Source organism: Vidua macroura, chromosome Z (genome assembly GCF_024509145.1).
Source record: "Vidua macroura isolate BioBank_ID:100142 chromosome Z, ASM2450914v1, whole genome shotgun sequence".
Classification (NCBI taxonomy): Eukaryota; Metazoa; Chordata; class Aves; order Passeriformes; family Viduidae; genus Vidua; species Vidua macroura.
The window spans coordinates 22,869,868-22,896,960 of record NC_071611.1 but is presented as its reverse complement, the minus strand read 5'-3'; the positions used below and the strand labels follow the sequence as shown (position 1 = coordinate 22,896,960).

At 39.8% G+C, this 27,093-nt stretch overlaps 1 protein-coding gene across 1 annotated transcript in view; it reads left to right on the top strand.

Annotated features, from left to right (window-relative positions):
- Positions 1-21,741, top strand: part of RCL1 (RNA terminal phosphate cyclase like 1) — a 32,931-nt gene extending 11,190 nt beyond the window's left edge. The window contains exons 5-9 of the mRNA XM_054004277.1: positions 98-222; positions 2,647-2,772; positions 4,312-4,468; positions 13,964-14,067; positions 20,100-21,741. Coding sequence (XP_053860252.1) covers positions 98-222; positions 2,647-2,772; positions 4,312-4,468; positions 13,964-14,067; positions 20,100-20,250 — 663 coding nt within the window. The 3' untranslated portion in view covers positions 20,251-21,741. The remainder of the gene's footprint in view (positions 1-97; positions 223-2,646; positions 2,773-4,311; positions 4,469-13,963; positions 14,068-20,099) is intronic.
- Positions 21,742-27,093: the final 5,352 nt, after the last annotated feature.

Genomic DNA, 27,093 nt, shown 5'->3' with positions numbered 1-27,093 from the left:
TTATTCTATGACAAATATAAGTGTAATTTTGGGGTGTGTAGGTACATTCTTTGTACTATTTACTAACCTGCTTGTTTTCATCCATTATTTGTTCTAGATCAACCGAAGAGGAATGCCTCCTAAAGGGGGTGGAGAGATACTGTTTACTTGTCCAGTGAGAAAGGTCTTGCAGCCTGTTCAGTTCACAGACCCTGGAAAAATCAAGCGCATCAGAGGAACTGCGTATCCTTTTTGATTGTCTGTTTTTCTGCTTTTAAATGTGTTTGTTTATTAAAAAAAGTCCCTTAACTTGGAAGTCGTAGAAGTGTACCCATGTTTCTGAACATGTATCTAGATAACACAGGCCAAGATTACACAGAGGGGTCATACAACTAGATTTCAGGACTGTGTCTCAAAATTACTGTGTTCAAAAAGCATCTGTAAGTTATTGAATAAATTCAAAGCTGAACAGCACTATTAAAATCACTTCAATAGCAAGAAAAAGTTAAAATACCTTCCATCACATAATGTAGGAGCACTTAAGGAAATCTTACTTTGTGTGTAAATTCAGTAGTAACACATATAGTTTAGTTGTGCATTGAATGGGTGACATCTTGGCAGTTACTTGTTTAGCAGAAGTTAGATGGGGTCATAGTTTAGCATTTAACTAAATCTTAGTTCAGTTTACACCTTATAGCACTCACTGAGCTTTTTGGTGTGTTTTGAAAGGAAGTTCTTTGGCTTTTCACCTTTGGTAGTACCATTGCAGGTGGAAGTGGAGGAGGTTTTATTCTACACAGAGATAAGGGCACAAAATACTCATGGGAACTCCTTACTTTTTCAAACTACTGCAAATCTAGCCAATGTTTTGGATTGTTTATTTCTTTTTGATTTTATTTTTCTCTTGTGGCCTTTGTATGGTATCTTTCATGAATCTGCTGTCATTGTAGGAAGAAGGTGATCTCTTACATGAAATTGTCTTAAGCAGTAGCCAACATGTAGTTTAATTTGTATTTGAGAGTCCCAAACATGATTTGGCATTGATTACACAAAAGGAAAGCAAGAACAAGGTCACGTTTTCTGCCAGAGGTGTAGATTTGCAGCCTGTTTCTTCTTTTACTTTATGGCATACCATCACAACTGTGTGTAAGAACTGGATGTTTTGACTATCTTGTCCAATTGCAGCATTTAGATAAGTACAGTAGCGCCAAACAAGAGCAATTTTACTGGAAACATGTGCTATAGAACAGAAAGGAGGCAGCTCATTGTGCTTTTGGTGATAGTTACTGAAGTAATTTTTTTATGCCTTCGTTCTGCACTGTAATAAGTAGATATGTTTCTCTGTGGAGGAGGAAGCAATGATCATGACTTTACTTGCCATTGTTCTAAATTAACGTTAACATACATCACCATTCTGGACCACTTTGACTGATGTATCTGATTGAATTCTGAACTTCTACCTTGGTACAGGCTTTCCTGGGCATTTTCTCAGGGGTATAGGTTTGCCTTTAAGCATGGTGAGAGGCAGACTCATTTTAGTTTAGCTGTTAAGTGGTCCTTCACGGCAATAGAATACAAAACATCTGGAAGGATAAGTCCTTATGTCTTTTTCATGTGTACTTCTGTTCTTCCAAGATTCATCTGAGTAAATCTTCTTTCTCACAGCTATGGAGATCGTATTACAGCAGCCTTTTATATAATCCAAAATACTGAGTGCATCAACTGTGCAGAACAACCCATTTTCTGATTATTTTTTAATGATTTTGCCCTAAGATCCTAAAGTTTTGGGTTTTTCTACTCCACAAGAGATGCTATAGAAATTCGTAGAAAAGGAAATTCATCCCTTCCAGTTGGGAGTTTTGAGAGTGTATTTCTTCGCATTGCTCTGTGAATGTATGCGCAGATGAGTAGAGTGTGAGTCTCTATTATAGTTGGGCTGGATTTAAAACATAATATGCCTTGTACATTTGAAGATCTTTTGGGAGTTTCTTTGAAGCAGCACCTGAGTACAAGATCAGAAAGGCTGTTCATCTGTTATGTACTGTGAGGAGGTGGGTTGGGGTGGGTGGTAAGGTGGTAGGTACTTCTTTCCTGGAGCTTTCAGATGTTGAGTGACTAGAGAACTAGTGAATTTGATAGCCTCAGAACACTGCAAAATAGTTGGAGATAGCAAAGATATTTTTCTTAGAGCCTTTTAATTTTTTTTTTTTGTTGGAACATTTGTCTTTAATTTCTTATTAATCTTCCCAGTTTCTCCCTAATAGAAACAGGCAGGGTTTTTTTGCTGCTAATTCACAGAAACTTCACTCAGGATCATGTTTTAATAAAACATGAAGAACAGAGCATGTGGTACTTCCTCCATCGTAAGAAAGTACAAGATGACAAAACAGCAGTTTAAATTCGATGAAGGGCATGTTTACTTAGTCGTAATCTGTTCTTCAGCACATTTTCTGTGTACTTCACTTCAAGATATATCAATGAAAAGACTGTAGAAAGCACTTACAGGCATGTGGTTCTCTAGGTGTAGGAACATGGACAAAAGCCCATGAATAGATGTATAAAACACAAGTTTTCTGAAATATTGCACTGGGGCCTCTTCACTTTTGTCAGTCTCTGCTTTCAATTTTTTCTTGTGATCATAATGGATTTCTTAGCTCAGAAATGTAGATACTCTGTCCGAGTGTCACCACAGATGGCAAACAGAATGGTGGAATCTGCAAGAGGCATCCTGAATAAATTCCTCCCAGACATCTATATCTACACAGATCATATGAAGGGGGTCAGCTCTGGAAAGTGAGTATCCAGAATTTACAGGAAACACACGTGTAATTCTGCATTTGTTAGTTTGATAGGGTGTTCTGGTCTAAGTTTACTAACTTTTAGATCACAATCTTCTATTTTGTTGTTTTGAAATAAATATTTCTCACAAAGAAAGAATGGATGATTCACTAGATACGTTTGTTTTACTTACATAACAGGGATAGAAGTGTGTTTTCTTAAACAAGGACTGCAATACATCACTACTGCCACTAAAGCCAATTTGAGCTCCGTTCATTTTTAAATCTGTTGCTTTGAAGAGAGATTAGGATTAAAGGTGTCATGATATGTTCAGGAAACCAAGATTCAAGGTTGACTGTACACCTTCTGATGGAAATGGTAATATTAAGGATGGGATTGAGGTGTTTTAAGGAAGTGTTAAAGCAGTATAAGTTGTCTTCTGTGGAATGGCTGAAGGAGTGTCCTCTCACTAGCAAGGAGTGGAAAATTAATTTATTGTACTTCCACAGATTTTGTTTGGCAACAGAACACAGAAGTGATGGATATGATTCAGACAATTTTGCTGGTATCTGTCATCTCTGTAGTCTTCTTCCTTGAGGTTGAAAGATTCTGCATAACTAATTTGATAGTATTCTGCCTGTATGCTCAAATGCAGGCATGCATGTTTTCTTTCACTGTTTCTGCTTTTTGAAATATTTTGTTAAAATTTGTTAGATTCAAAAGTTTATGAACCTGGAAATTGTTGAAGGAATTTTTAGTATTTTTTGTCTTTTCCCATCCTTCATCATATTTAATATGCCAGGATTGTAACTTTAATGACTCCAAACTGTTAACCGAATCAGAATTGCAAAAATATTTCTGGGAGGTTTGTAGTTTTGGGGTCTCAATTTTGGTTTTCATCTGTTTATGAAATTTAAAAAGTAAAATGATTAGAGGCAGCAACATTATTTTACTACATGCAGCTCATGCAGAGGGATAAACAATAGCATGGGAAGAGGAACTGAATCACTTTCAACCTGACTGGCTGGGTTTCTGATGCTACTGTGTTGTGCTATTCATCTTAAATATGAATCCAGTATGATAGCAGTATCCTTGATACTAACTAATTAGTCTAATTTTGCTAAATATTGCGGCTTCCAGGGAAAAGAGCTAAAGCCTTAAAGAAGGGTAGTTTTGGTTTTGAATGTCACAAAGAAGAAACATCAGATACCTTTGAAATGTTTATGAAACACAAATTAAATAAATGTGAAAGGTACCCTCTTCTATTTAAAAAAAACCCAAACATTTCTGAGGTTTGTATGGCTTTTTATTTTCTTTTTCATTTTCCTCTTTAAAGAGTTTGGCTCAGGAAAAGCCAACATAGACGGTTTTGTGGCAACTGGTACTGGGTTTGACTTCTAAGTACAGTTGTTAATTTTCTTTTTCCAGCATCAATCTATTGTATCAAACAGGACGTTTGTCATCCTTTGGGAGGAACTGTTTATGACTTGAAGTTCTTGTCTCATTACTCCAATTTTGTCCTTAAATAAAATGTATATTTTCACTTTCTTTCAGATCACCAGGTTTTGGTATGTGCCTTACTGCAGAAACCATCAATGGCACTATTCTCAGTGCTGAGCTAGCCTCAAACCCTCAGGGCCAGGGAGCAGCTGTGCTTCCTGAGGAACTGGGCCAGAATTGTGCTAAGCTACTGCTTGAGGAGGTTTACAGAGTAAGTGGCCAGTATGTTTTGTATATGTATGTATAGGTGTAAGAGAAGGAGATGATAAAATAGGTAAAGGAATAGGTTTGGTGGCACCCTCAGACAGGCTCAGATCCAAGCAGAGATATGATCTGATGCTGCCAGTGTCTTTTTTGTCCATGTAAAGAGTAGTTTTGCATGGTTCCGTTTAACAGTGTAATAACTTACTGGAGCATGCTATTTCCAATATCTGATATGTGTTATTATGAATCACGAGAGTGGCAAATACTTCTTCTGTTGCTTTCTGTCTGCAACAGAATTCAGTTAGCTTCATATGGGCTGTTACTCCTCTAAATAATATGGATGGGTAACATAGTCTGTGCTTCTAAACTAGTGGTTGGAATGGGACATTATGAGTGGAAGAACATAGGAGAGGCAGAAGGGGAAAAAGTCCCGGCAAGGCTTCATGTTGACCACTTTATGGTGATGATGACAAAGTCAAATGTGCTGAGAATTGTAGGTTGTATGAAGATATTGCCTTAATGGGTTGTTGGGAGGGAGCTAGGATGGCGTTTACTTAGGAATCCTAAGTACATCACAGTTTTCTTCAGCATAGATTTTTTTCTTTATCAAAATGATTTTCATTTGTGGCAAGAATTTTAGTGGGTAAGCAGCTTTCAGTGTTACAAATGATTTGGCAAATAGCACCCTGATGAGTTTCAAATTTAATAAAGAACCTTCCAGGTGCTTTGTTTTGTTTCTCCACAATGTTTAAATAACTATGTTTTAGCAATGATAAAACATGCTTGGCCTTTAGGAGGCAGTCATCTACAAATTTTGCTCATTATTTAAAAAAACAAGTAGTTACTCTGAACTGTAATAACCTATGTGACTTTGCAAAGTGTTAAAACTGCCATTATTGAGATTCTATATTAGGGAATGTAGTTAAATATAAAAAAGCCCCTCAACTTCATGAATCATATACATATGTGTATTAGATAGTTCATCTGTGCCCATTTTATTTTTCTCTTTCCTTGTTGTAAATCTTTTATCTGTTTGAATGGCCACTTTTTCCAGTCTTCCATTAATGCTTTGTCTTTGTTTATTCAGCATATAAACTGTGTTGCTAAAGGACTTTTCTAGCCCAGTCTTCTTGTCTCACAGAAATGCCACCACCAAAATGTTCTTCCTGGGTTGCTGGGTACAATCTACACCCCTTGTATTTGAAAGTCTGGCCTGTGTGGAGAACGTAGTCGCAGCTAGTGATGGAAACATCTATCTGTTTCTGCAATTGTGTAGTGTCATGTAGTTACTTTTATTTCAGTCATGAACTACAAAAATCTTTTGGTACATTTGTTTGAGTCATTGTCTTGAAAAACTTCTGGTAGTCAGATGTTCAGAGACAACAAAAATCCAGTTTCCACATACTTTTATCAGCAACAATAAGTTTTTTTTTTCCTTTGGAAACCATTTAGCAGTTGATAGGTTAGAACTAGTGAGGCAATTTGTCCAGATGTCAGAGAATTTACGAAATAAAGAAGACTGGAAAGGCCTAAAGTGAGTAACTTTCTGCATTAGTGTATGGCAGCCATTTGAATATGATGAGTCAAATTCTGCAAAGGACAGTGAGGATCTTAAGACAACAGGAAAAAAAGTTTGAGGAGGAAGCAGGGTCAGACAAGTCTTTGAAAAAAAGTTTGAGAAGGAAGACAAAGTCTTTGAATCATAAAGTAATAGCCTGTCAGGTTTCAGTGTCTTTGAAGATCAGAATCTGAGTGAGTGAGTGAGGCTGTTAGCTGTGGCTTGCTATGGTGTTGTTGGTGCTGCTGGAAGACTCCTTTATGTGTGGGTGACTTCTGTCCAAAAGTGACTGAAAAATGCTGAGCAGTGTACAGTGTATTTGTCCTTCACTATAGCAGCTTACTGTGGAAAAGTTCTAGTTTGCTAGCATTTTTGGCTGTTGTGCTACTTTTTCACTGCAGTGTTTAGTCATTACTTAGTGCATTCCCCTCTCCCTCCATCATGGGCAATATGATGGGTTTTGTTATGTAGTTTTTGGAACACATTCTTGAATTTATGTATGACACACGTGGTCATACAGTGCAAGCCTGAATTTTGAAAGATAAGGTTTCTTTTTCATCTTTCTTTTGTATTTTTTGGGGTTAGTTTGTATTTTGTTTTGGGATGGGCTTTTTTAGGGTGTTTGGTTTTCGGACTTTTTTTTTTTTTTTTTTTTGGGGGGTGATTTTTAGTTTGTTTGATCTTTTTTGGTTTTTTTGTTAGGTCAGTTTGATTTAGTTTTGACCACAGAGGGGATATAGGAACATGTTGCAAAATGCACAGTATTTGTTTAGGTTTTTTATGTTTCTTTGCCTAGGTAAGATATTTATTGAAACGAAAAATCTGAAAAAGCAAGAATAGATTGCTCTGAACAGGCAATCTTTTAAGTCCCACATCTTTTTACACCACTTACTTGTTGAATACAGGGCTCAAGGGAGAATTTCTTTTCCTGTTTTTAGATCTTCTCTTTACGGGATTATTTCATCATCTGTGTTTTTACTGGTAGGTGCTATGCTGTGGGAGCCAGGGAGGGTTGACCAGACAAGGGCACCCTGAAAGCACTAGAGGTAATTCTCTGTAAAAGGTGTTGGGGTCACCCACAAATCTGCTGGAGTTGCAGTTACTGTTGAAAGGGGTCCAAGGACATTTTGTAAAGTGCTTGCCATTGTGTAAAGTTTACCACCTAGGAAGTCTGATTTGAGTCTTGCTAAAAGTCCTTTTACTAAGCATTCAAAAATATATTAATTAGGTTGCATGAATCTTGGAATTAGCAGAGCTTTTTAAATGCACATTTGTTGATGGAAAGATGTCAGAGCTAATAGACTAATAGTAAGTGGCACAGTGCCTTAATTGCAGTGGCTCTGCAAGAGGGGGCAATGGAGTGACTGACTAGCATTGTCATTACAAATCCATATGCAGTTCTTTCTGAAGCTTAATTGTAGAAGGCCAGTAAGGATTTTAACTCTTGTCTTTGAAAGACATTGTTTATGGAAGCTTTATGTAGAGAGTAATTGGCAGAATGGAAAGTCTGGAAGAACCAGAAAAGGATTTAATTTTTATATTCTTTGTAATAATGAAAAATAGGGGAGTACGTGTACCTATTTAAGGCTGAACTCTTCAGTGAAGAAAGGCTGAGTTGCTAGGGGACCTTGAAGGGGCAGGAGGTCTAAAGCTCTTTGTTTTATTGAACTAGAGGTAAAATGAGTGAAGGATTTCATTGATGGCTTAATTTTCAAGATGGTCTTACTTCAGTGTGGTACGGCTTTGCTCTGTTCTTCTGGAAAAAAAACCCAAATCCCAAAAACCAAAATACAAGCCCTCTGCAATAAATTGTTGCCCTTTGCATAACAAATTATTGAGTCCTGCAAATACGTACCACACAGGTAAGGGAGGAAATTGTGTGTATCCCAAAATATAACTAACACCCAATCAAAGCTGGGCTCAAGCTCATAAGAAAAAAACCTTTTTGAAACACTGTTGTCCAATACGCAGAGTTGTGATACTTGTATGTACCTGTCAGCTCTAGTATTTGTACAACATTTAAAAGTGGATGGGATTTTAAGGGATCTGTGTCTAATTGTCACAACTAGCTGGATCTGGCTCTGTAGTCAGTGTAAACAATAATAGAGAAACTGCCATAGACTGAATTAATACAGTCTAGAAGCTGCATTCTACATTGGTAACGAGTGCCAGCTATTTTGGAACAAATGTACCTTGGCTTTGACTTTGCCCATCCCATTTCTTTTGGGAGGGTTGTTTCTAATTTTTGACTCTTGAGTAAGTGGCAGGTGGATTGATAGAAAAAAACTTGGCCTCCTTGGGAATGTTAAGTCCTTCACTTGGCAGAAGTTACTGTTCAGTCATTAGATTACACGCAATCACTTAATGTCACTGTCTGGGAACTGCCTTTGTAGGAATGGTGTTGCAAATGAGTGGTTTAGATCACTTAAATCTCTGGCAAAAGTATTGTCAGAAGTAAGTTTTTGTATAAATTGTTGACGTGCCACAAATTTTGATGGCAAAGTTCACTATTGCTTATTACATAGATGAAGCATGCAAAGAAAAATTGGGTTAGAGTGAATCTACAGTGATTTATGCAGAGAACGGGAATGCAAAAAGGGTAAGGGTGGAAAATGATAAGGCTGCAAAAGAGGTAAGGGAGGTCCTCCCTCTGGGTCACAGAAGTGGATCCCTTGCAAAATGTAGCCTCAGACTTGATCAACAGTTTGTCTAAAGAATGTAGCAGCATTTAATCACTGACTACTGGAATGCTGACCCAATCAAATTCTTCTATAAGTGCATGTGCACCAGTGCACGCAGTATGAGGAACAAACAAGATGAGCTAAAGACCTGCATGCAGTCACAGGGCTTTGATCTTATTGCAGTGACAGAGACATGGTGGGATAGTTCATGTTACTGGAATGTTGGCATGAAGGGCTACACCCTGTTCAGGAGAGACAGCCCTGACAGTATTAACTCTGTCTTGGTGAGGACAATGGGCTTATGGGTCAGGATAAAAGGGCAGACTAGTAAGGGTGTTTGCTGCCTGATCAGGAGGAGAAAGTAAATGAGGCCATCTACAGGCAGCATGAAGCAGCCTCCAAGTCACAGGCTCTGGTTCTTCTGGGGGACTTTATTCCCCTGACATTTGCTGCAGAACCAGCACACTGAAACACAAAGCCCAGGAGGTTCCTGGAAAGCATGGATGATGGATGACAATTTCCTGACACAGGTAGTGGAGGATCCCCCAGGCAATGGTGTGCTGCTCAACTGATACTAACAAACAGGGAAGGCCTTGCTGGAGGTGTGACCATGAGAGTATGGAATTCATGATTCATCTCCTCATCAGATGAGGAGAAAGCAGGGCAGCAAGTACAGACTTCCACAAGACAACCACAGACTTCAGGAGAGCTAACTTTAGCTTCTGCAGGGAGATCTTAATGGAGAATGGCATGAAAACAAGCCTCTCAGGGTCCAAGAGACCCTGAGGGGTCCAAGAGAGTTGGCTGATATTCAAGAATCGTTTCCTCCAGGCTCAAGAACAATGCTTCCAAATGTTCAAGAAATTGGGCAAAGGGCAAGAGATCTGATGGATAAATAAAGAACTCCTCTCATTATCAAGGATAAGCAGGAAATTCACAGGAACTGGAAGCAGCGTCAGGTAACTAGGATTAATATAGAGAGGTTGTCAGAGTATGTAGAAAAGAGACAAGGAAAGCCAAGGTCCACCTGGAATTAAGACTGGCAAAAAATGTCAAGGACAACAAGAAAGGATTTTTCAGATACATCAATAACAAAAGGAAAAAGGATAATTATAAGTCTGATACTAAATGAAAGTGGGGCCCTATTAGCAAAGGATACAGAGGAGGCAGAGTCATCACTGACAAGACCAGCCCTCAGGGATCTCTGACCCAGGAGACTAGGGAGAAGAAAGGGTTGAAGGAAGACTTTCCCTTGCTTAAGGAGGACTGAGTTGGAGTCAGGCAAACCTGGCATCCACAAGTCCATGGGCCCTGATGGAATGCACCCACAAGTGCTGAGACAGCTGATAGACACCAAGGTGGGCAATTTACAACCATCTTTGAAATGCTGTGGTGATCAGGAGAAGTGCCTGAGGACTAGAAGGAAGCAAATACCACACTGGGAATAAAAAGGGAAAGAAGGACCCAGGAAACCACCAGACAGTCAGCCTCACATCAATACATGATGTTTCTGGAGGCCATTTCTATCCACATGGAAGACAAGAAAGTGAACAGGAGTAGTCAGCATGGATTCATTAAAGGTAAATCATACTTGACTGACCTGCTTCTCTTCTATAATGAAACAACAAGATGAATGGATGAAGGAAAAGCAGTGGATATTGTCTACCTTGACTTCAGCAAGGCTTTTGATACTGTCTCTCACAACGTCTTTATAGACAAATTTAGGAAGTGTGGATTAGATGAGTGGACAGGGAGGTGGATTAAGAACCAGCTGAATGGGAGATCCCAAGGAGTCGTAGTCAGTAGCGTAGGGTCTGTCTGGAGGCCTGTCACTAGCGGTGTCCCCAAAGTTCAATACTGGTCCAGTATTGTTTAACTTCTCCACCAATAACTTGAACAAATGCACAAATGTTTTCTCAATGAATTCACTCACAACACAAAGCTGGGAGCAGTGGCAGATACCCCAGAGGGCCGTGCAGCCCTTCAGAAGGGTCTTGACAGGGTGGAGGGATGGGCAGAGAAGAAATTCCTGAAATTCAGCAAAGGTGAATGCAGGGTTCTGCACCTGGGGAAGAACAACCCTGGGCACTAGCAGAGGCTGGGAACTGACCCACTGGGGAATAGCTCTCTGTATCCTGGGGGACAACACGCTGTCCATGAACCAACAGTGTGTCCTGGTGGCCAAGAAGGCCAATGATATCCTGGGGTGCATTAGGAAGAGCACTGACAGCAGGTTGAGGGAGTTGATCCTGCCACTCTACTCAGCCCTGGTGAAGCCACATATGGAATGCTGTGTTCAGTTCTCAGGACAAGAGAGACATAGTGCTCCTAGAGCAATCTAGAGGAGATGACAAAGATGATTAAAGGACTGGAACATCTCTCTTACAAGGAAAGGCCAAGCGAGCTGCACCTGTTTGGTGTTGAGAAGAGGTGGCTGAGCGGGGACCTTATTGATACATCTCAGGGGAGAGTGCCAGGAAGAAGGATCTAAGCTTTTCTTGGTGGTGCTAGGCAATAGGGCAAGAGGCAACAGAAATAAATTATGCACAGGAAGTCCCACCTAGATATGAGGAAGATATTTTTACATATCCTTTACAGTGCAGGTGGTTGCATACTGGAATAGGTTGCTCAGAGAGGTTGTGGAGTCTCGCGCACTGGAGATACTCAAGAACAATCTGGATGTAATCCAGTGCCATGGATTACATGGGGCGATTCTGCTTGAGCAGGGAGGTTGGACCAGCTGACCTGCTGTGATCCCTTCCAATTTTAACCATTCTGTGATTCTGTGACTAACATTTACAAAATGATTCAGTAAGATTTTCTATAAGCTTAGTAGTAACTTAGTTGAAAATTAAGAGATGGCAACATTCATACTACGTTTGCTGTAGTATATTTAAATCAATTCATACATGCACACACATAGACATAAAGATGTATATAAAAAGGTTAAAAATTCCCCTCAGGTTTAGTAAAATATGTCAGATGGCTTTCTACCTGTAAACACTTGAAGGGTTAAGCTTTGAGGGTTGAATGTATCAGCGCAGGTCCTGTCAACAGCTTTTGGTGATTGTTCTCCAAGTACTGAAGACTTGAGGGTTGTTGAGTTTCAAGAGGTGTACCACTTCCAGGGAGGTGCTGGTGCAGCCTGCTTTGGCCTTGGAGAACTCAAAGACCCTCACTTAGTACTACTGCCTGTAGGGTTGTGAGATGCTTGGCTTTAACTTTCTGTCATTCTCCATTCTGGCCACAATCTGGGTCAGTTGTTACTGGAATTTTCATCAAAAGGTGCAGTAACAATAGTATTGTTCCACCTGGGCTATGATTTAGATAAAAATAATGTTCCAAGGCTGTCCATTAGAAAACAGCTGTTTGTTGGGCAGAACTTCCTAGGAGCTGACTGTTTCTAGTAAGCTAAACAGGAACTTAACTGCCCAGGAGCCATTAATCAAGGTCAATGTCTAATGAGAATTCCTGAGGAGATCATAGAGTGCCTCTAGGGGGACACCGCCACAAATGGGCGTAACAGATTGCCACCACACAGCAGTACTGGAGAAGACTGACTCACTGCAGCAAGGGAGCTTATGTAAGCAGTCAAGATATGATGGGTGCATTGTGTTTTGATTTATTTCTTAGGATATGTTTGTCTCCATGCTGATTGAAGCTTTTGTACAAATTGGGTTATAAAAGTAGATACTTTATAATGTTTTTGGCTGTAGAGAAACGAAACAAGCTCAGAAAATGTGAAGTTTTCATCCAAGTAAGAAGGAGCATTTTGAATTACTAACCAAACTACAACTACAGAAAGTCCAGTATCAGGAATACTCCTTACCAAACTCTTATCTGCTTCTGGTATGTGTTTCTCATTGGCAAATATAACTGGTGCGATCTGTGGCTTTAGATTGCACCAGCAAATTCTGTTCACTCAAGATAAAGCAAAATTTTTATCAGTCCTATAGGCAGCATTAGGTTGAGTATGTGAACTTCATTTTGGTATGACAAGTTCACACAGTTAAGAGGGCAAGTAGTGCTGTAAGAGTATGTTTTAGGAGTTGGGTCATGGTAGTGAACATGATAGAGCTATTTATTTCGCTGTGCTGTAGTTCATTGCATGTAATGCACAGACGTTTTTTCAGAAGAATGGAGCTGTGGCTTGTCACACAGAAGCAAGGCCATCTTGAAAATTAAGTCTTCAGTATTCCCCCTTGGAAAGGCTCTCCCTTTCTGCATCTCACTGAGTAAATGTGCTGAGGCTGTCACATTGGCTGATTCTCTTAATCTATGCAGTCCAAAATATATTTTCTCCCTTGTCTTCTTGGATAGTGTTATGTCTTGAAATTATGATATGTTACCTTCCTTGTCAACAGAGGTAGCTGTCAGTTTACCTCATTAAAGAATTTGTTTTTAAAAAGGTAAGGTTTTAGTTTCAGTCTCCCCAGAGAGCCTATTCAGAGGACTTAGCATTAGGCCTCATGCAGCAGAAAACTGTTCACAGATTTCATGTGGCTGCTCTCTACAGCAGCCTTGACTGAAAGTATCCCTTTAAATTTATATTCCAGCTTTGTAAACAATTCTTATTTCTAATTCTGGCCTTCCAGTTCTAATTAATGTATGCATCATAGTAAACACCTTCCACATACAGAACATGTGATTTACTACATGCACTTTCATATGATTTACTACAGTCAAATATGTACAAGAGTGTGTGTGGTTCTACTTAATTTTATGTATGGCTCTTCCACTTAGCAATAAAAACAATCTTCTGTTTTAATTATGGAGGGGAAATGTTTTACAAGTGTAAACCCGCAAAAGTTGGCAGCAAGGGTTTTTGTGGATAAGTGCTAAATAACTTTCAACTTGCTGTTTTGCACTTGCTAACACTGAACTATTTGTCTAAATGTAACTATTATCATAAAGTGCTGGAATTCATGGATCTTCAGATGCATGTGAAGTAAAACTAAAACCTCTTTTCAATTTACTGCAAAAAATTCTTCAGTGTTTACATTCTGAAATGTTATAACAGATTAGGAGGGATGTTTAATGTGACCTTCTTATGGGTTTTGTTTTAGTTCTGTTCTTTTCCCAGCCTGCCATGTGAAATTAATTTGTCATTGTTAAAAAAAATCTAGATTTTTATCTTCTTGGCCCTTAAAAATTGGGAGTGGTATTTCACCCTTTTAAGTGTATCTTTTGCCTTTGTTATGCTCCTCCTATCCAAATTTCTGGTTTGTACAGAGATTAATTATTAAAACATTTTGGTTTGCAGGGAGGCTGTGTAGATTCAACAAATCAGAGTCTTGCTCTGCTCCTTATGACCCTTGGACAGCGGGATGTTTCCAAAGTCCTGTTGGGACCTCTGTCTCCATACACGTAAGTTGTTTTGTTCAGTTTAATTACACAGTCTTGTTTTAATTCACTAGTTTTATTGCACAGCTATTCTTATATATGGAAGACTTTGCCAGTGGTAACAAATAGAACAACTTGTACCTGACTTCAAATGAGACAACTGGTGTAAGTTGCCTAGGGTTTGTTTCTACATGTTAAATAAGTCCCTTACTGCTCTATATTATTCCTGTTTCTGAGAATTGCAGAGACAGGGTTTATTGATGATTCTTGACCTGGAATGTATGTGTACATCAGTTGGCTTTTTGTTGCTTAGTGTACACTACTATATTTTCCCTAGTGATCTCTCTGTAGCTGTGTCATTAATTGTTGTATTTCAAATGGCTAGCCAAACTCTAGAATTTTTCCTATGAAACAGCTTAAGACTTCAATTCATGGAGCTATGTGTTATTTCAAGGTTTTATTGGGCAGCAAAATTCTATCTGGTCCTTCAGTTTCAGTTTTTACTAAAGCTTTGTCTGTAGCTGGTAGTTGTTCAGAAGATAGAAAAGAAATTAATTTCTTATATTGCTAGTTGTAAACACAGGTTACAGAATCACAGAATTATCAAGGTTGGAAAAGACATCTAAGATAAAGACCAACTTTTGACTGAACTAATGGACTATTTCTCAACTAGTGATGCTAGATCTGGTTGTTTCTTTAACACTTCCCCAGATTGTGACTCCACCACCACCATGGGTGGCCCATTTAAATTCTTAACAACCCTTGCAGGGAAAAAACTCTTCCTGATGTCCAACCTGAACCTACACTGGTGCAGCTTGAGGCGATTTCCTCTAATCCTGTCACTTCTTTGCTGGGAGAAAAAACCAAACCCTCACCGGTCTACAGCCTCCTTTCAGGCAGTTGTAGAGAGCAATAAGGTCTCCCCTGAGCCTCCTTTTTTCTCCAGGTGAAACACCCCAAGCTCCCTCAGCTGTTCCTCACAAGACTTGTACTCCAGACCCTTCCCCAGCTCTCTTGCCCTTCTCTGGGCATGCTCCAGCATCTCAATGTCCTTCTTGGTGTGAGGGGCCCAAAACTGAACACACGATTCAAAGTGTGGCCTCACCAGTGCTGAGTACAGAGGGTCCATCCCTGCCCTGCTCCTGCTGGCCACACTATTGCTGGTACAGGCCAGGATGCCATTGGCTTCCTTGGCCACCTGGGCACTGCTGGCTCATGTTCAGCTGCTGTCACCAGCACCCCCAGGGCCTTTTCCTGTGGGCAGCTCTGCAGCCACTCTGCCCCAGCCTGTGGCACTGCCTGGGGTTGTTGTGACCCCAGGGCAGGACCCAGCACTGGGCCTTGTTGAACCTCACACCACTGGCCTTGGCCCATGATCCAGCCTGTCCAGATCCCTCTGCAGAGCCTTCCTGCCCTCCAGTACTCCCACCCAACTTGGTGTCATCTGAATCTGACTGAGGGTGCACTCAATCCCCTCATCCACATCACTGATGGAGATATTAAACAGAACTGGCCCCAGTACTGAGGCCTGGGAACACCACTGGTCACTGGCCACCAACTGGATGTAACTCCATGCACCACTAATCTCTAGGCCCAGCCATACAAACTATTTTTTACCCAGTGAAGAGGGTACCCATCAAAGCCATGAGCTATTACTGTAGTTCCCTGGGTCCTCCTTCTGACCTTGCTGGTATGAGCATCACACTGGCCAACTTCCAGTCCTCTGGGACCTGCTCAGTTAGCCAGGACTGATGCTACATGATGGAGATTTTCCTTTTCCTTTTCCTTGATGACAATGTTCCCTTCCACATCCAGTAAGGCATGGAGATTTTGCATGGCCTTCCTTTAGTTTTTAATGTATTTATAAAAATACTTCTTATTATCTTTCACAGCAGTGGCCTAATTGAGGTCTAGGAGAAACTGGTTAGGTTAAATTATCAAAATTATCAAATTATCAAAAACAGTTTATCAAAACAAATTTATCAAAACAATTCATCAAAAATTTAATTTCTCAGACTTTTAAGGGATTTACTAGATCACAGTTATTTCTAGAGACTGAGCAGTTATTCTTTAGTCAGATAAAGGGAGGTTTGTTTATCTGGCAATGGCATCAAATAATAAGAGTATGAACTGTCCTTTTTCGGTTATCATGGTACCGGTGCTGTATACGTGAAAGGTACAGTACTGTGATAACTGAAGAATGGTGGTGCCATCACATGAGAGCTAAAAATTACCTAACTGCTCTTCTCAACTCCTGATACCTTGGAAATAACATTCATCAGATTTTGAGGGGAAAACAGGGAAGTGTCCCATTGCACAAAGGGGAAGTAAACCCCTGTAAAGTAAGTATTCATGTGGAAGGTTTCAGAAGAGTAGATATTAGGTGGATATTAGATTTGAAGTGTGCAGTTAAGCATATGAGACAATCCAATCACTTGTCATTGTGAGTATTTTTAAATTTTTTATGCTTTTTTTGTTCTGTGAAAATCAAGCAAATGGACTAGTTTATTTTGTAAGCAGGCTGAGTTCAAGTTGATGGGATGTCACTTCTTCCAAGCTAGGTGTATGCAGCAGGGATAAAGGTCAGGAGTACACATACTGAAGCAGCACATTGTAATATCTATGATTCTGTGAGAATCTGTGACTCATCAATCCTGTGAGGATCTGTTCAGATAGAATGCATCTTTTTATGTTTTCAACAACATTTTATGCCCTCAACTAGGGCTGTTTATAAAGGACTGGTAAATTTGGCTCCCAAGCAGCTCATTGGATACACAAGCTTATGAAGTAAATTGCAGTATTGTCATGTTCCATGTCCTTGTCCCTTCTTTTCTTTCAGAGCTGTGACATCTCCTTGTCACAGAAAGGTGTATTTAACACTTTCACCCTACAGAATCTATTTATTAGAAGTTATTTAAAAGCTATGTTATTGGCTTCCTTGTCCAGCATAATATAGCGTGAATGTGACAGTTCAGCTGGCTGCTGAGAGCATCCCATTTGGACAAAATGCTTTGGAACATGTCCATTTGAATGAGGAAACTTCCTGTTTTCACAGGAGATATCCATTGCCTCAGCTAACAATGGGGAATGGAAATGCAGGCAGCACCATGAGCAGGGCTGTCCTGAGTGGCAACGGGGCTAACAGACTGCATGACCAGAGCTGCTCTGCATTACCCCTTTCTTAGTATTCATATTTCACAGAAGCAAGTTCCTTTCTGTCAAGCTGAACTTAAAATCAAATGCAGGGTGCTGGCCATCCCACTAACTCACAGAGATCAGTCTGGCAGAACAGACCTGTCTGCATGCAGCTGGATGAGCATGAGCCAGGGGTATGTGAAGGACAGCAACAGGAAAGCCTGTTGTGCCCCAAAAGCCTGAGTGCCCCAATCCATGGCTTTGCAAGGGTTTAGGGGCTTCAAGAGGTGGGATTAGGGTGCCTCTGCCCAGCCAAGCTGACACTTTCAGTTATTCTCCTGACTGGGGATGCCCACCCCCAGTTCCTCAGTCTGTCTCCTGGGAAGGTCTCTGGCAGGACTCAGGAGAGCAGTGCTGGGGCTGCCACTGCTAGCAGGTAAAGCCCTGTGCGCGCCCTAGTGCAACTGAACCAAGAATGCGCTGCTGGTGCACAACTCTTCTCTCACACTGGTCTGTTAGTTGGTTGCTTTGCCCAATATGTGAAGTTCTTGTGTACTTCTTGGTAATTCTTAGCAGGCTTTGGGGAAAAGAGTGCACTTAAATAAACAGGCCTCTTACTCTTGTTGTTTTTGGCTGTAAGGCTTCCAATGTGACTCATGTAGCTGTCTCTGCACCTAAGGAGCAGCTCTGTTTGGCTGCTGCCTTGTTCTTGCCTGAACACAGAGAGTAAATTTTCAGCAAAATAAACCTTCTTTGTACCTTTCATCCCCTCCCTCAGTCCTCCACCCTGTGCCTGTGTGGTTGGCGCAGCCTGCACTATTATGTGAGGTGCTCACCTGCGACCCAGACCAACCTCAGAGCTAATACAGCTTTCTGCATTTCTTTCCTGCTTTCTGTCTCAAACCCCTACTTTACTGCCTCTTTCTCTTCTATTTTCAGAGCTAGTACCACTTGTGCTTCCACTGGTACAAGACAAACCTGGCCTTTTGCTACTTCTACATTCTCCCCTGGTGTCCCCAGGCAGCCTTCCCCTTGCTCGCACCCCAGAGAGCCTTTCCCATGTATATAGGGGCTGATATTTTTCTCACTCTGCCTTTATTCAAAAGGGAGAAGAGGCAGAGATGCAGGGTAGCCCAGCAACATGCAAAGAGAGGTATGGGCTGAACTGATCCCACCAACATGTTGCAGAGTTTCCTGATCACCTTTTAGGATTTTTCCCTGAGTCTCTGGCTCTATATGGCCTCTGTAATTTTTACAGTGTATTTTGTGCCCTCCTTGCAGTTCAGCATGCCACTCGTGCTGTTTGGGCTTGGCTGCTTTCTTGTCACACTGACAGAGTCTGTGAAAGGACCCAGCTAAGAAGAAGGCTGATACAGAGCTTGTTGTCTGTCAACTTTACTGAAGCATTCGTGCCAGCCTAAGGCCATTTGCCTACTATAGCTGCAACCAGAAACCTTGCAGCTGGGGAGACATGGAAGAAAAGTTGCTTTTCAGTTCTTCCTTTCAGCTGTTAGTCCTTTTGAGAAATGAGAAAGCCGGTGTCTGTGCTGAGGCCAGTTATCAGTCCAGGAAGGTGCAGGAGTAAGTATACATAGCATTGGGAGCAATGTTCCCACATTCACCCTGCAGAGGTATTTAGCAGATTGCCCCAGAGATAAGTAAGATCATCCCAAGCACACACCAGTATAGGTGACACGACCTCTCTTTTTCCAGCTCCTGCCATTTTCCTCCTCTCCCATGCATATATCTGAGTGCAGGAACAGCAGCATGCCCAGCTGAAGTGTATAAAGCAATTTTTCTCCTGCAATTTTCCTTGTACTCCTTCACAATTTCTGTGAATAGGAGCTGCCAAGAGGCTTTCAGAGTCCTCATGATGCCACAGTGGGGACAGGCTTAGGCTTTTGTTCTCCTTCTTCCCATTTTGTGGATACTTACTCTTGATTTGCTGTAATGATGTATGTGTGATTAGCTTGCAATTATGCTTTCAGCATGTAGAGCAGACAAGCCAATCTGTGAACTGGATGTCCACATTCCGTTTCTTTAAACTAAGAAAGGCGCATACCAGTTGCTGGAGGAGATTAAATCTTTATTCAAGCCTGCAGACTTGGTTGTGGCCATGACTGGATGAGTCCAAACTTCTGTCAGAAGCAATTAAAATTTTTCTTTTGTAGTCTTTTGGTGCAATTGCATGTTCCCTCTTTCGGAGAAGCCAGTATAAATGTTTTCTTGGGTGTTTTTGGGTTTTTTTCTTTTTTTATAGTTTTTCGTGTTACTCACCCTCCAGTCAGTGTTTGTTTAGGATCAGTGTGATTGTTCAGTTTCTTGTTGCCTTTCTGTCAGAAATGATGAAAGGATTTTTTTTTCCTGAAAATGAGAAAACAGGAAGAATTCTGACTCTGAATGTAATCCTAATGAAACATTTAACTGAGAAGTGGAGAAGACAGTAATCAGTCAGAAATCAAACACCTGCTTTGGGATCTCTCTTAAAGTATGCACCCAATATTTTGGCTATGCCTGTTTATGTTTTATTTCTGCTTTATACATTGGGCAGGGGAAAGGAGAATCACAGGTTGGTGTGGGGTTCATATAGCCCTGATGAAGAATTAGCACCAGGAGTAAATAACTTGCCTAGCTACATTTCTCTCCTTTCTTTTTCTTCTTCCCTCACCATTTTGTCTTGCTGTATTACCAGCCATTCCTCTCTCTGCTTATACAGAGACTGCAGAGGTTTCAGGAGGGTTCACTAACTACTTCTACAACACAAGTGAGAACAGTGTTTGGAGCTTGTAGCCCTGTTTCTCTGTACTAAGCAATATTTTCTTATTTCATTCACCATGCTCATTGCTGGAATCTGTGTTAGTACATAATGCTATGGGACTTTCTGCTTTGTTTCTTAAATGGTATTATTTTCTCTCATTCAGAATTGAGTTTCTGCGACACCTCAGAAGCTTCTTCCAGATCATGTTTAAAATTGAAACAAAGACCGCTGAGGAAGAGCACACGGGCGGGGAGAAAGTCTTAATGACATGTGTTGGCATTGGATTTTGCAACCTTAGTAAAACGATAAGATAAAAAACATCTACAGTTTTTTAGATTTCACATCCATGAAAGACAGAAAATGCTGCCAAGATCTAATAAATCCCACCTATCTCTGTACTTACTCTGGCGTATGGAGACCTGTGATGATTCCAGTGCAGGGTTATCCAAGCCCACTGCATGTAAACAATAAAGATGACTTCAGACTATTTAGATCTGTGCTATTTATAAATGCAATGCCAGTATTCTGTGCTGCTTGGAGTGGCTCTCTGGAGTCTCAGCTGACTTGGGACTCTTTGCACTGTATTCCACTGAATGGGACACAAGTGCCTCATGTCATTGTGCTCGCAAGCCTTAATGAGGTGAGTGCTCTGGTTTTATGTATTTACTGATTTCACTCATAGCTTTTTCTGAAAGGTCTAGATAGAGAGGGAAAACAAAAACAAGCTTTGCATTGAGAAACAAATGATCATAATGGAAATATTAGATTATTGAGGTAATTGCAGAGATAATATTGGCATGAAAATTAAAGGTATGACAGCAATTCTTTGTTTATACATTGTGTGTGTGTAGAATTTGTCAGATGATCCACTCCTGATTACATTTACTAAATTCACAGAATCACAAAATAGTCTGAGTTGGAAAGGACCCAGAAGGATCACTGAGTCCAGCTCTTAAGTGAATGGCCTATACAGGGATGAAACCCATGACCCATGGCATTATTAGTACCATGCTTTAACCAGCTGAGCTCATCTCAGGGTTGCAGTTTCAAAGGAAGAATGAAATATCTGTCTTTTATTTTTCCTAATGTTAGAATACTGTAGAAGAGATCATAGCCTATACTAACTTATTTTAGCCTCTTTTGCAAACATGGGCATGGGAGGAGAAACTTCCATGGCAGCTTTTGACTTATCACTTATATTCCTTTTAGGTTTGTTTGGCATGCTGTACACATGGCTCACAATTAGTTGTTAGAAGTAGCAAAAATAGCTGTAGGCTTTGAGAAAGAAAAATATATTCAGTTCCACCATCATATTTTGTGCATCTGCTCCCTTTTTAAAGTGCCAATAATGCTGTATGAGATGGATTGACAGATGCAAAAAAATTTCTACCAGGTTGTATATATTTACCCATGAAAGGCTTCTGGTGGATTCAAGCAAACCTGTTGAAGTTATTGCTGAACTCCTGACACAAGGGAAGAAATTTATATTTGATTTTAGACTACCCTTCATGTGTCTGGAGGAAAATAAAACTGTGTCAAAAGCTGGTATATAAAGAGAGCAGATACTAGTGACTGTGTTAAAATGGTTTCACAAACTTCATCTGATGCCACTGTAAAGTGGGCATTACCTCTGTAGTGTGAAGAATGTATATTGGACCCAAAAAGGACTTGGACAGAGGTTCTGTATTTGCTTACTGTTTTGTTAACTTTTGCAGGTCATGTGAGTAATTTTTTTACTGTACTTTGTTTTTGTTGTAATCTGTCAGACATGATTTGAAAAAATAAAGTATTTTTTTCCTAAATAAGGTTTTATTTCTCTTTAAAGCAAAATAGACAACAACTGGAAAAAAAAAAATAAGCCTGGAAGTCTTTCCTGAGCCCATCATAACATAAATGGCTATCTTTAACTGATACATCAAAAAAAAAACAACTTTGGGAGTTGCCAGAGAGGGAGGAAGGGAAAGGGTGAAGCCATTCTTATAATTTATTAGCTTTCCAAAATTTGACTTGCAGCTAAGGCAATCCTAAATAAAACAATAGGATGTGAAATAAAATAACGTTTTTTGCATTTCAAGTTAGAAAAAGGAATATGGACCTGAAAGAATTTACCTTGCTCCCCTCTGTCACTATGTAATGAAAAAACTAGAAATTTCATAAATAGAATTACCCAAAATACAAAGTGCCACTGATCCAAAAGGTGAAATGTGCAAACTACAATTAAAAGCCACTAGAATGAAAATATAAAGCTTGCATTATTTAAAGATTCAAGTTTGTGCCACAGCTCAGATTTCCAATATTTGCTTAAATAAAAATTTGAAAGTATTGTCACAATTTCAAAAATGAAAAGCTTTATTCTTTTTCAGCTCAACTTTAAAGCTGTGAGTTTTTCCAAATGTTCCAGTTGCACCAGGCATAGAGACGGCAATAAGTTGCCCAAGCAGGAGATATTATGTTACACAATTACCTGTACTTAACCTCAGTGTTAAAATGGGACTGGTAAGCCTTAGCCCTACTGCAAATTGCATAGATTTACAGCACAATACTTGCTGCAACAATTCAAATCCTGTGAATTTGCTTGTTGCTTTACAGAGAAAAAGAATGGTATATGAAACTAATAAGTTTTTCCAGAACAGTCACTCTTTGGAGAAATATTAACAATTCCAGAGGAGGTTTTAGGTAAGAGCTTTCTTAAAATTATATGGCCTTCATATTCTGGGAAAAGTACTTATTAGAAGGAAATCCTGCAGATAAAAGCTGTTTGTTTATCGGCAAGACAGCAACTGACATCTGTTTTGGTGGTCTGATCACATAAGCAGTAAGATAGTTAATTTTAGAGCTGGACAGAGGAAATTAATTTTTGGTGAAAAAAATTCATACTGTTGATAGCCACAGACTTTATGATGAAGATGATAGTTACTAGGAGACACATCTTTCATCTCAGTTCATCCATAGCAGAATAATACTCAGGTAATTTAAATTTGAAGGGATTAGCTGTACATGAATAATTCTGTACTCTGAACAATTCATCAGTAATTTAGTTAATCTGTTTGGGTGAACAGCTCTGATAATAGAATCAGAATGTTTTGGTTGGAAGAGACCTTACAGATCACCTAGTTCCACCATCCCCCAACCAGGTTGCTCAAAGACCCAGTCAGTCTGGCCTTGAACACTTCCAGGGATTGGGCATCCACAACTACACTGGGCAACCTGTTAGAGCAGCTCACCACCCTCACAGTAAGGAATTTCTTCTAACAGCTAATCTAAACATACCTTCTTTGGCTTAAAGCCATTACCACTTGTTCTGTCACTACATGCCCTTTTAAAAAGTTCCTTTCCAGCCTTCCTTTAGGTTCCATTAGGTACTGACGTAAAGGTGCTATAAGGTCTCCACAGAGTCTCCTCAAGGCTGTACAAACCTAACTCTCAGCCTGTCCTCATGAGGAGGAGTGTCACTATAGGACACGAGAAAACATGACGCATGCTGCTGCTATTGTGAAGGTAAAAAAGCAAGTTTATTTTCTGACTCCAGCATTTATAGTTTTCCAAAGGTGCCAGTGGATTGGAGGGTGAAAGTGCCACCTCTCCGATGACACTGGACAAACTACCAGTCCATCAAATTTCTCCGCCTCTGTGAAGGAATGCAAAAACAATGTTATTTACAGAAAGTGTGTGAGAAAGTTTGGTACAAGAATGTAAACTCAGAAGGCTTTAGAAAATCTTCAAAAATCAGGGCGACGGAGGAGAGGTGCTCAAACCCTCGGATCTTTACTGTGGGCCTCCTCTCAACTTGCTCCAAGAGGATCAGATCTTATTTTGGGGTCCCCAGAGCTGAATGCACCACTGCAGGTGCAGTCCCATGAGAGTTGCAGTCACAGTGGTGACGTGAAAAGTATTTGTAAAATATGCCTTTACCTTGCATCTCCTGCCAATTTTGTAATACTTGTAAAACTTTCTTCTGTGATACTATGATTGGAGTTTGACTGCACCTTCTGTGGTTGTGTCAGAAAATCCATGCTAACTTGCTGTAGGACAGCTTCTGGAGTAGAAGAGATTATATTGGAAGCAAAATTGTTTCATTCCAAGTGCACTTTATCAAAGCCATGTGGCTAGAAGCCAGTGCAATAACTGTCTGGGGAGGCACACAGTAGGTAAGTTAGCTGGGCCAAAACAGTAAGTACATGGCTGTCTTGGGTAATGTGTTCAAAATGGTGTTTTGTTATTGCCAGAGCATATATACTTTCTCTCTTCTTCCTCTTCCCCATGGGTGATACAGATTTTGTTTAAATCCACGGAGGCATAATTCTCTTTTTGCAAATTCTGACATTCACTTCCCTGTTTCTCAGTCATACTCTTGAGAACCAGAGGCAAAAAAAGACAAACAAGAAAAGAATCCAATTTTCAGAATACATAATTTTGTCTATGAGTTAATTTCCCTTTAAAAAAAAATAATATTATATGGCCATCTCCATGCTTTTATTTTGTATGTCTACATACAAAATAATTGATGTCCACTTCTATTTAATCTGGCTCCTAAGGGATCCCAAGTGAGACATACAACTGTGTCAGGGTAACTCTAAACAAAATAAAAATGTGGAAGGAGCATCTTTTGCAGTTACTGCTTAGGTCTTGGTAAGCTGTTTCTTAAAAGAGCTTTCACAATGGGGTATATAGTGACTTCCTTGTGCCTGTTGCCTCTGAGCAACACTGACAAGCTCTGAAAAACACCTATAACCTGTTGTCAGTGAGGGGTAAAAAGACAAAGTCCTGCAGGGAAGAGAGTGTGTGGGCTGAACTGTGTGGTGACGGCACTGGATGAGTAACAGAAGCAAGTAATGCACTGTGTCACAGCATCACAATGTCCAAATAGCACTTGGACTAGATATAAATTGAGTTGTGACATTGTTACAAGACAGAACTATTAGGATGATTTGTAGTAAATCTGTAGCAATAGATGTCAGGTGTTAGTGTTAATCTCTTTCCTGAAACAGTAAGATTATGTATATACACTAAGAAGAGTGCCCAGAGCTGTATTCCCTGTGTATTAGAGAGTAGAGAAATACTCTGTGTATGCAGCAATAAGGAGACCCACAGAAGAAACCTGGTTTAAAGTGGTATTGATCAAGGGTGTAGCCACAAGAAAACAAAGGCCAAAATAAATTCTTTACGTGAGGGTGAGCAGTGGCTGGGTGCCCATGGAAATTGAAGTAGCAACTGCTCTGCGCAGCTGAGCACACAGAGGTAACCTGTGTCTTTGCATGTTTGTCCTCATGTTGTATGTCTGCCACATTGTCACTCCGTCATCTCAGTACCAGTTTGGCCACGCTTCTCTGGCAGCCTCTTCTGAGCTGCTCACACAACAAACATCACACAACTGTCTGCAAGGATAAGAAAAAAAACTGCTTAGCAAATTTTGCATAAATGTAGATATATTTTCTTAACTTTTGATGAATGTGCATGTATTCTGTAAGTTAGGACTATTGTTCTGAATGGTCATACCTCAACACATCAAGATAAACTATTTTCTTTGTGTGTCTGGCAATACAGTTTTGATTCTGTATAATGCACTAAAGATGTAAGAAGTATCTAGATCAAAATATGCATGAGTTTTGATTATTTACTCTTTTTTTTTTTTTCTACTACAGAATGTTTCTGAGCATTGATTGTAAAAATCTGCTTCATAATTCATGCCACAAGTTTATTATCCACTATTTTCACTTGATTTTTGGGACATAGGTAATCTACATAGTATATGTTCAAAGAACACATCCATAGTGAGTCAGGGCTAAACAAGACAGACTAGGAAAAGGAATTTCTGTTTCTTTTGGAATGTGTTTGTTAGGTTGTTAGTAAAAATACTGTTTCTTCATCCTTCACCGTTAATGTCAGCAGTAAGTTTTGCCTTGAAACAGTGTCAAGATCTTGCTTTAGACTTTTCTAAGCAATGATGTATGAATTCAAAGTGAGGAGTTGTTCTGAAAGATCTGACTTTTTCCATGCTATGTAGAGCATCTTAGAAGAACAAGCTATTAGACAAAGCACAGGCTTCTTAACAGTTTCTTACTCAACAAGAGGGTGAGGGGGCTAGTCTAAAGCTGCACCACCAGAGGCTGAGTGTGGCAGCTGCCTAAAAAGGTATTCTTAAGTTTAATTTGAAGTACACATAGGAATGAGCATCTGTTTCCATTTGCAGAGTTAAATAAGCATTGTTATCAGATTTTTTTAAAACTTGAAATTTACAGTAAGAAGCAAAAAGAGAGTATAAGTAACAGCCAAGGAGAAGGATATTGCAGAATCCTACTACCCTTCTTTTCCCTTCTCAGTCTCGCAAGTTTGCACAGAAAAGAGTAATTTTTGTCAGAAATCACTGAATAGCTATTGAGACATTGTAAGGAAAATACAAGAAATTACCAAAATTGTCACTTGCCTGACTGTCACATGGAGTGAAAACTTAATCATATTTTTGCTCATGGCATTTTCTTCACTGAATCACTTTCAAAGAAAGAGCTGCTATGAAAGAACTTGTCTGAAACTTCTCTTTTCATACCTTTCCAGATTTCAGTGAAGTCTCTCACTGATTTCCTCTGCCTCATGTCTTCTCCAGATAATAACAATGCTACTAATTAATATACAATTTGAATTGTTATTCCGAAGTTGTAGGTATATAAATATTAAAAGGTACACTGTTTGCATTAAATGTAATATAATTCTTGGCTTCATGCATTTTTATCCTCTGTTCCAAAGTCTGTGTTTTGGAGAACAGCTTTTGTGCCAGTGGTAGAGAAGAATGAAAGTGACTCATTTTTATCCCACAGAGAGCTGGACTAGAAAATATCAAGATTCACAGAACCTCAGGTCTGTGCAAACATTTGCCTTACTTTATGATGGCTGTAAGCTTCTTTGGGCTCTACAAGCCTGAATCTCCCTGTCTTATTTCTATTCTTTTTTTAATGTTGGTTTTGGTTTGAGGATGGTATGGTTGGTTTGTTTGTTTGTTTTGGTGAAGTTTACATTCTTTTGTTTTTTTTCCCAGAATTTGTTTGGTTTATTTTGTCTGCCTCTAAAGACTACATTCTGCCAGTTTTACTTGAGAAAGGTTCCCATTGTGATATATCCCTTTCTCCACTGATCTCTTCTCACTCCTGTTAGATCTGTGGTCT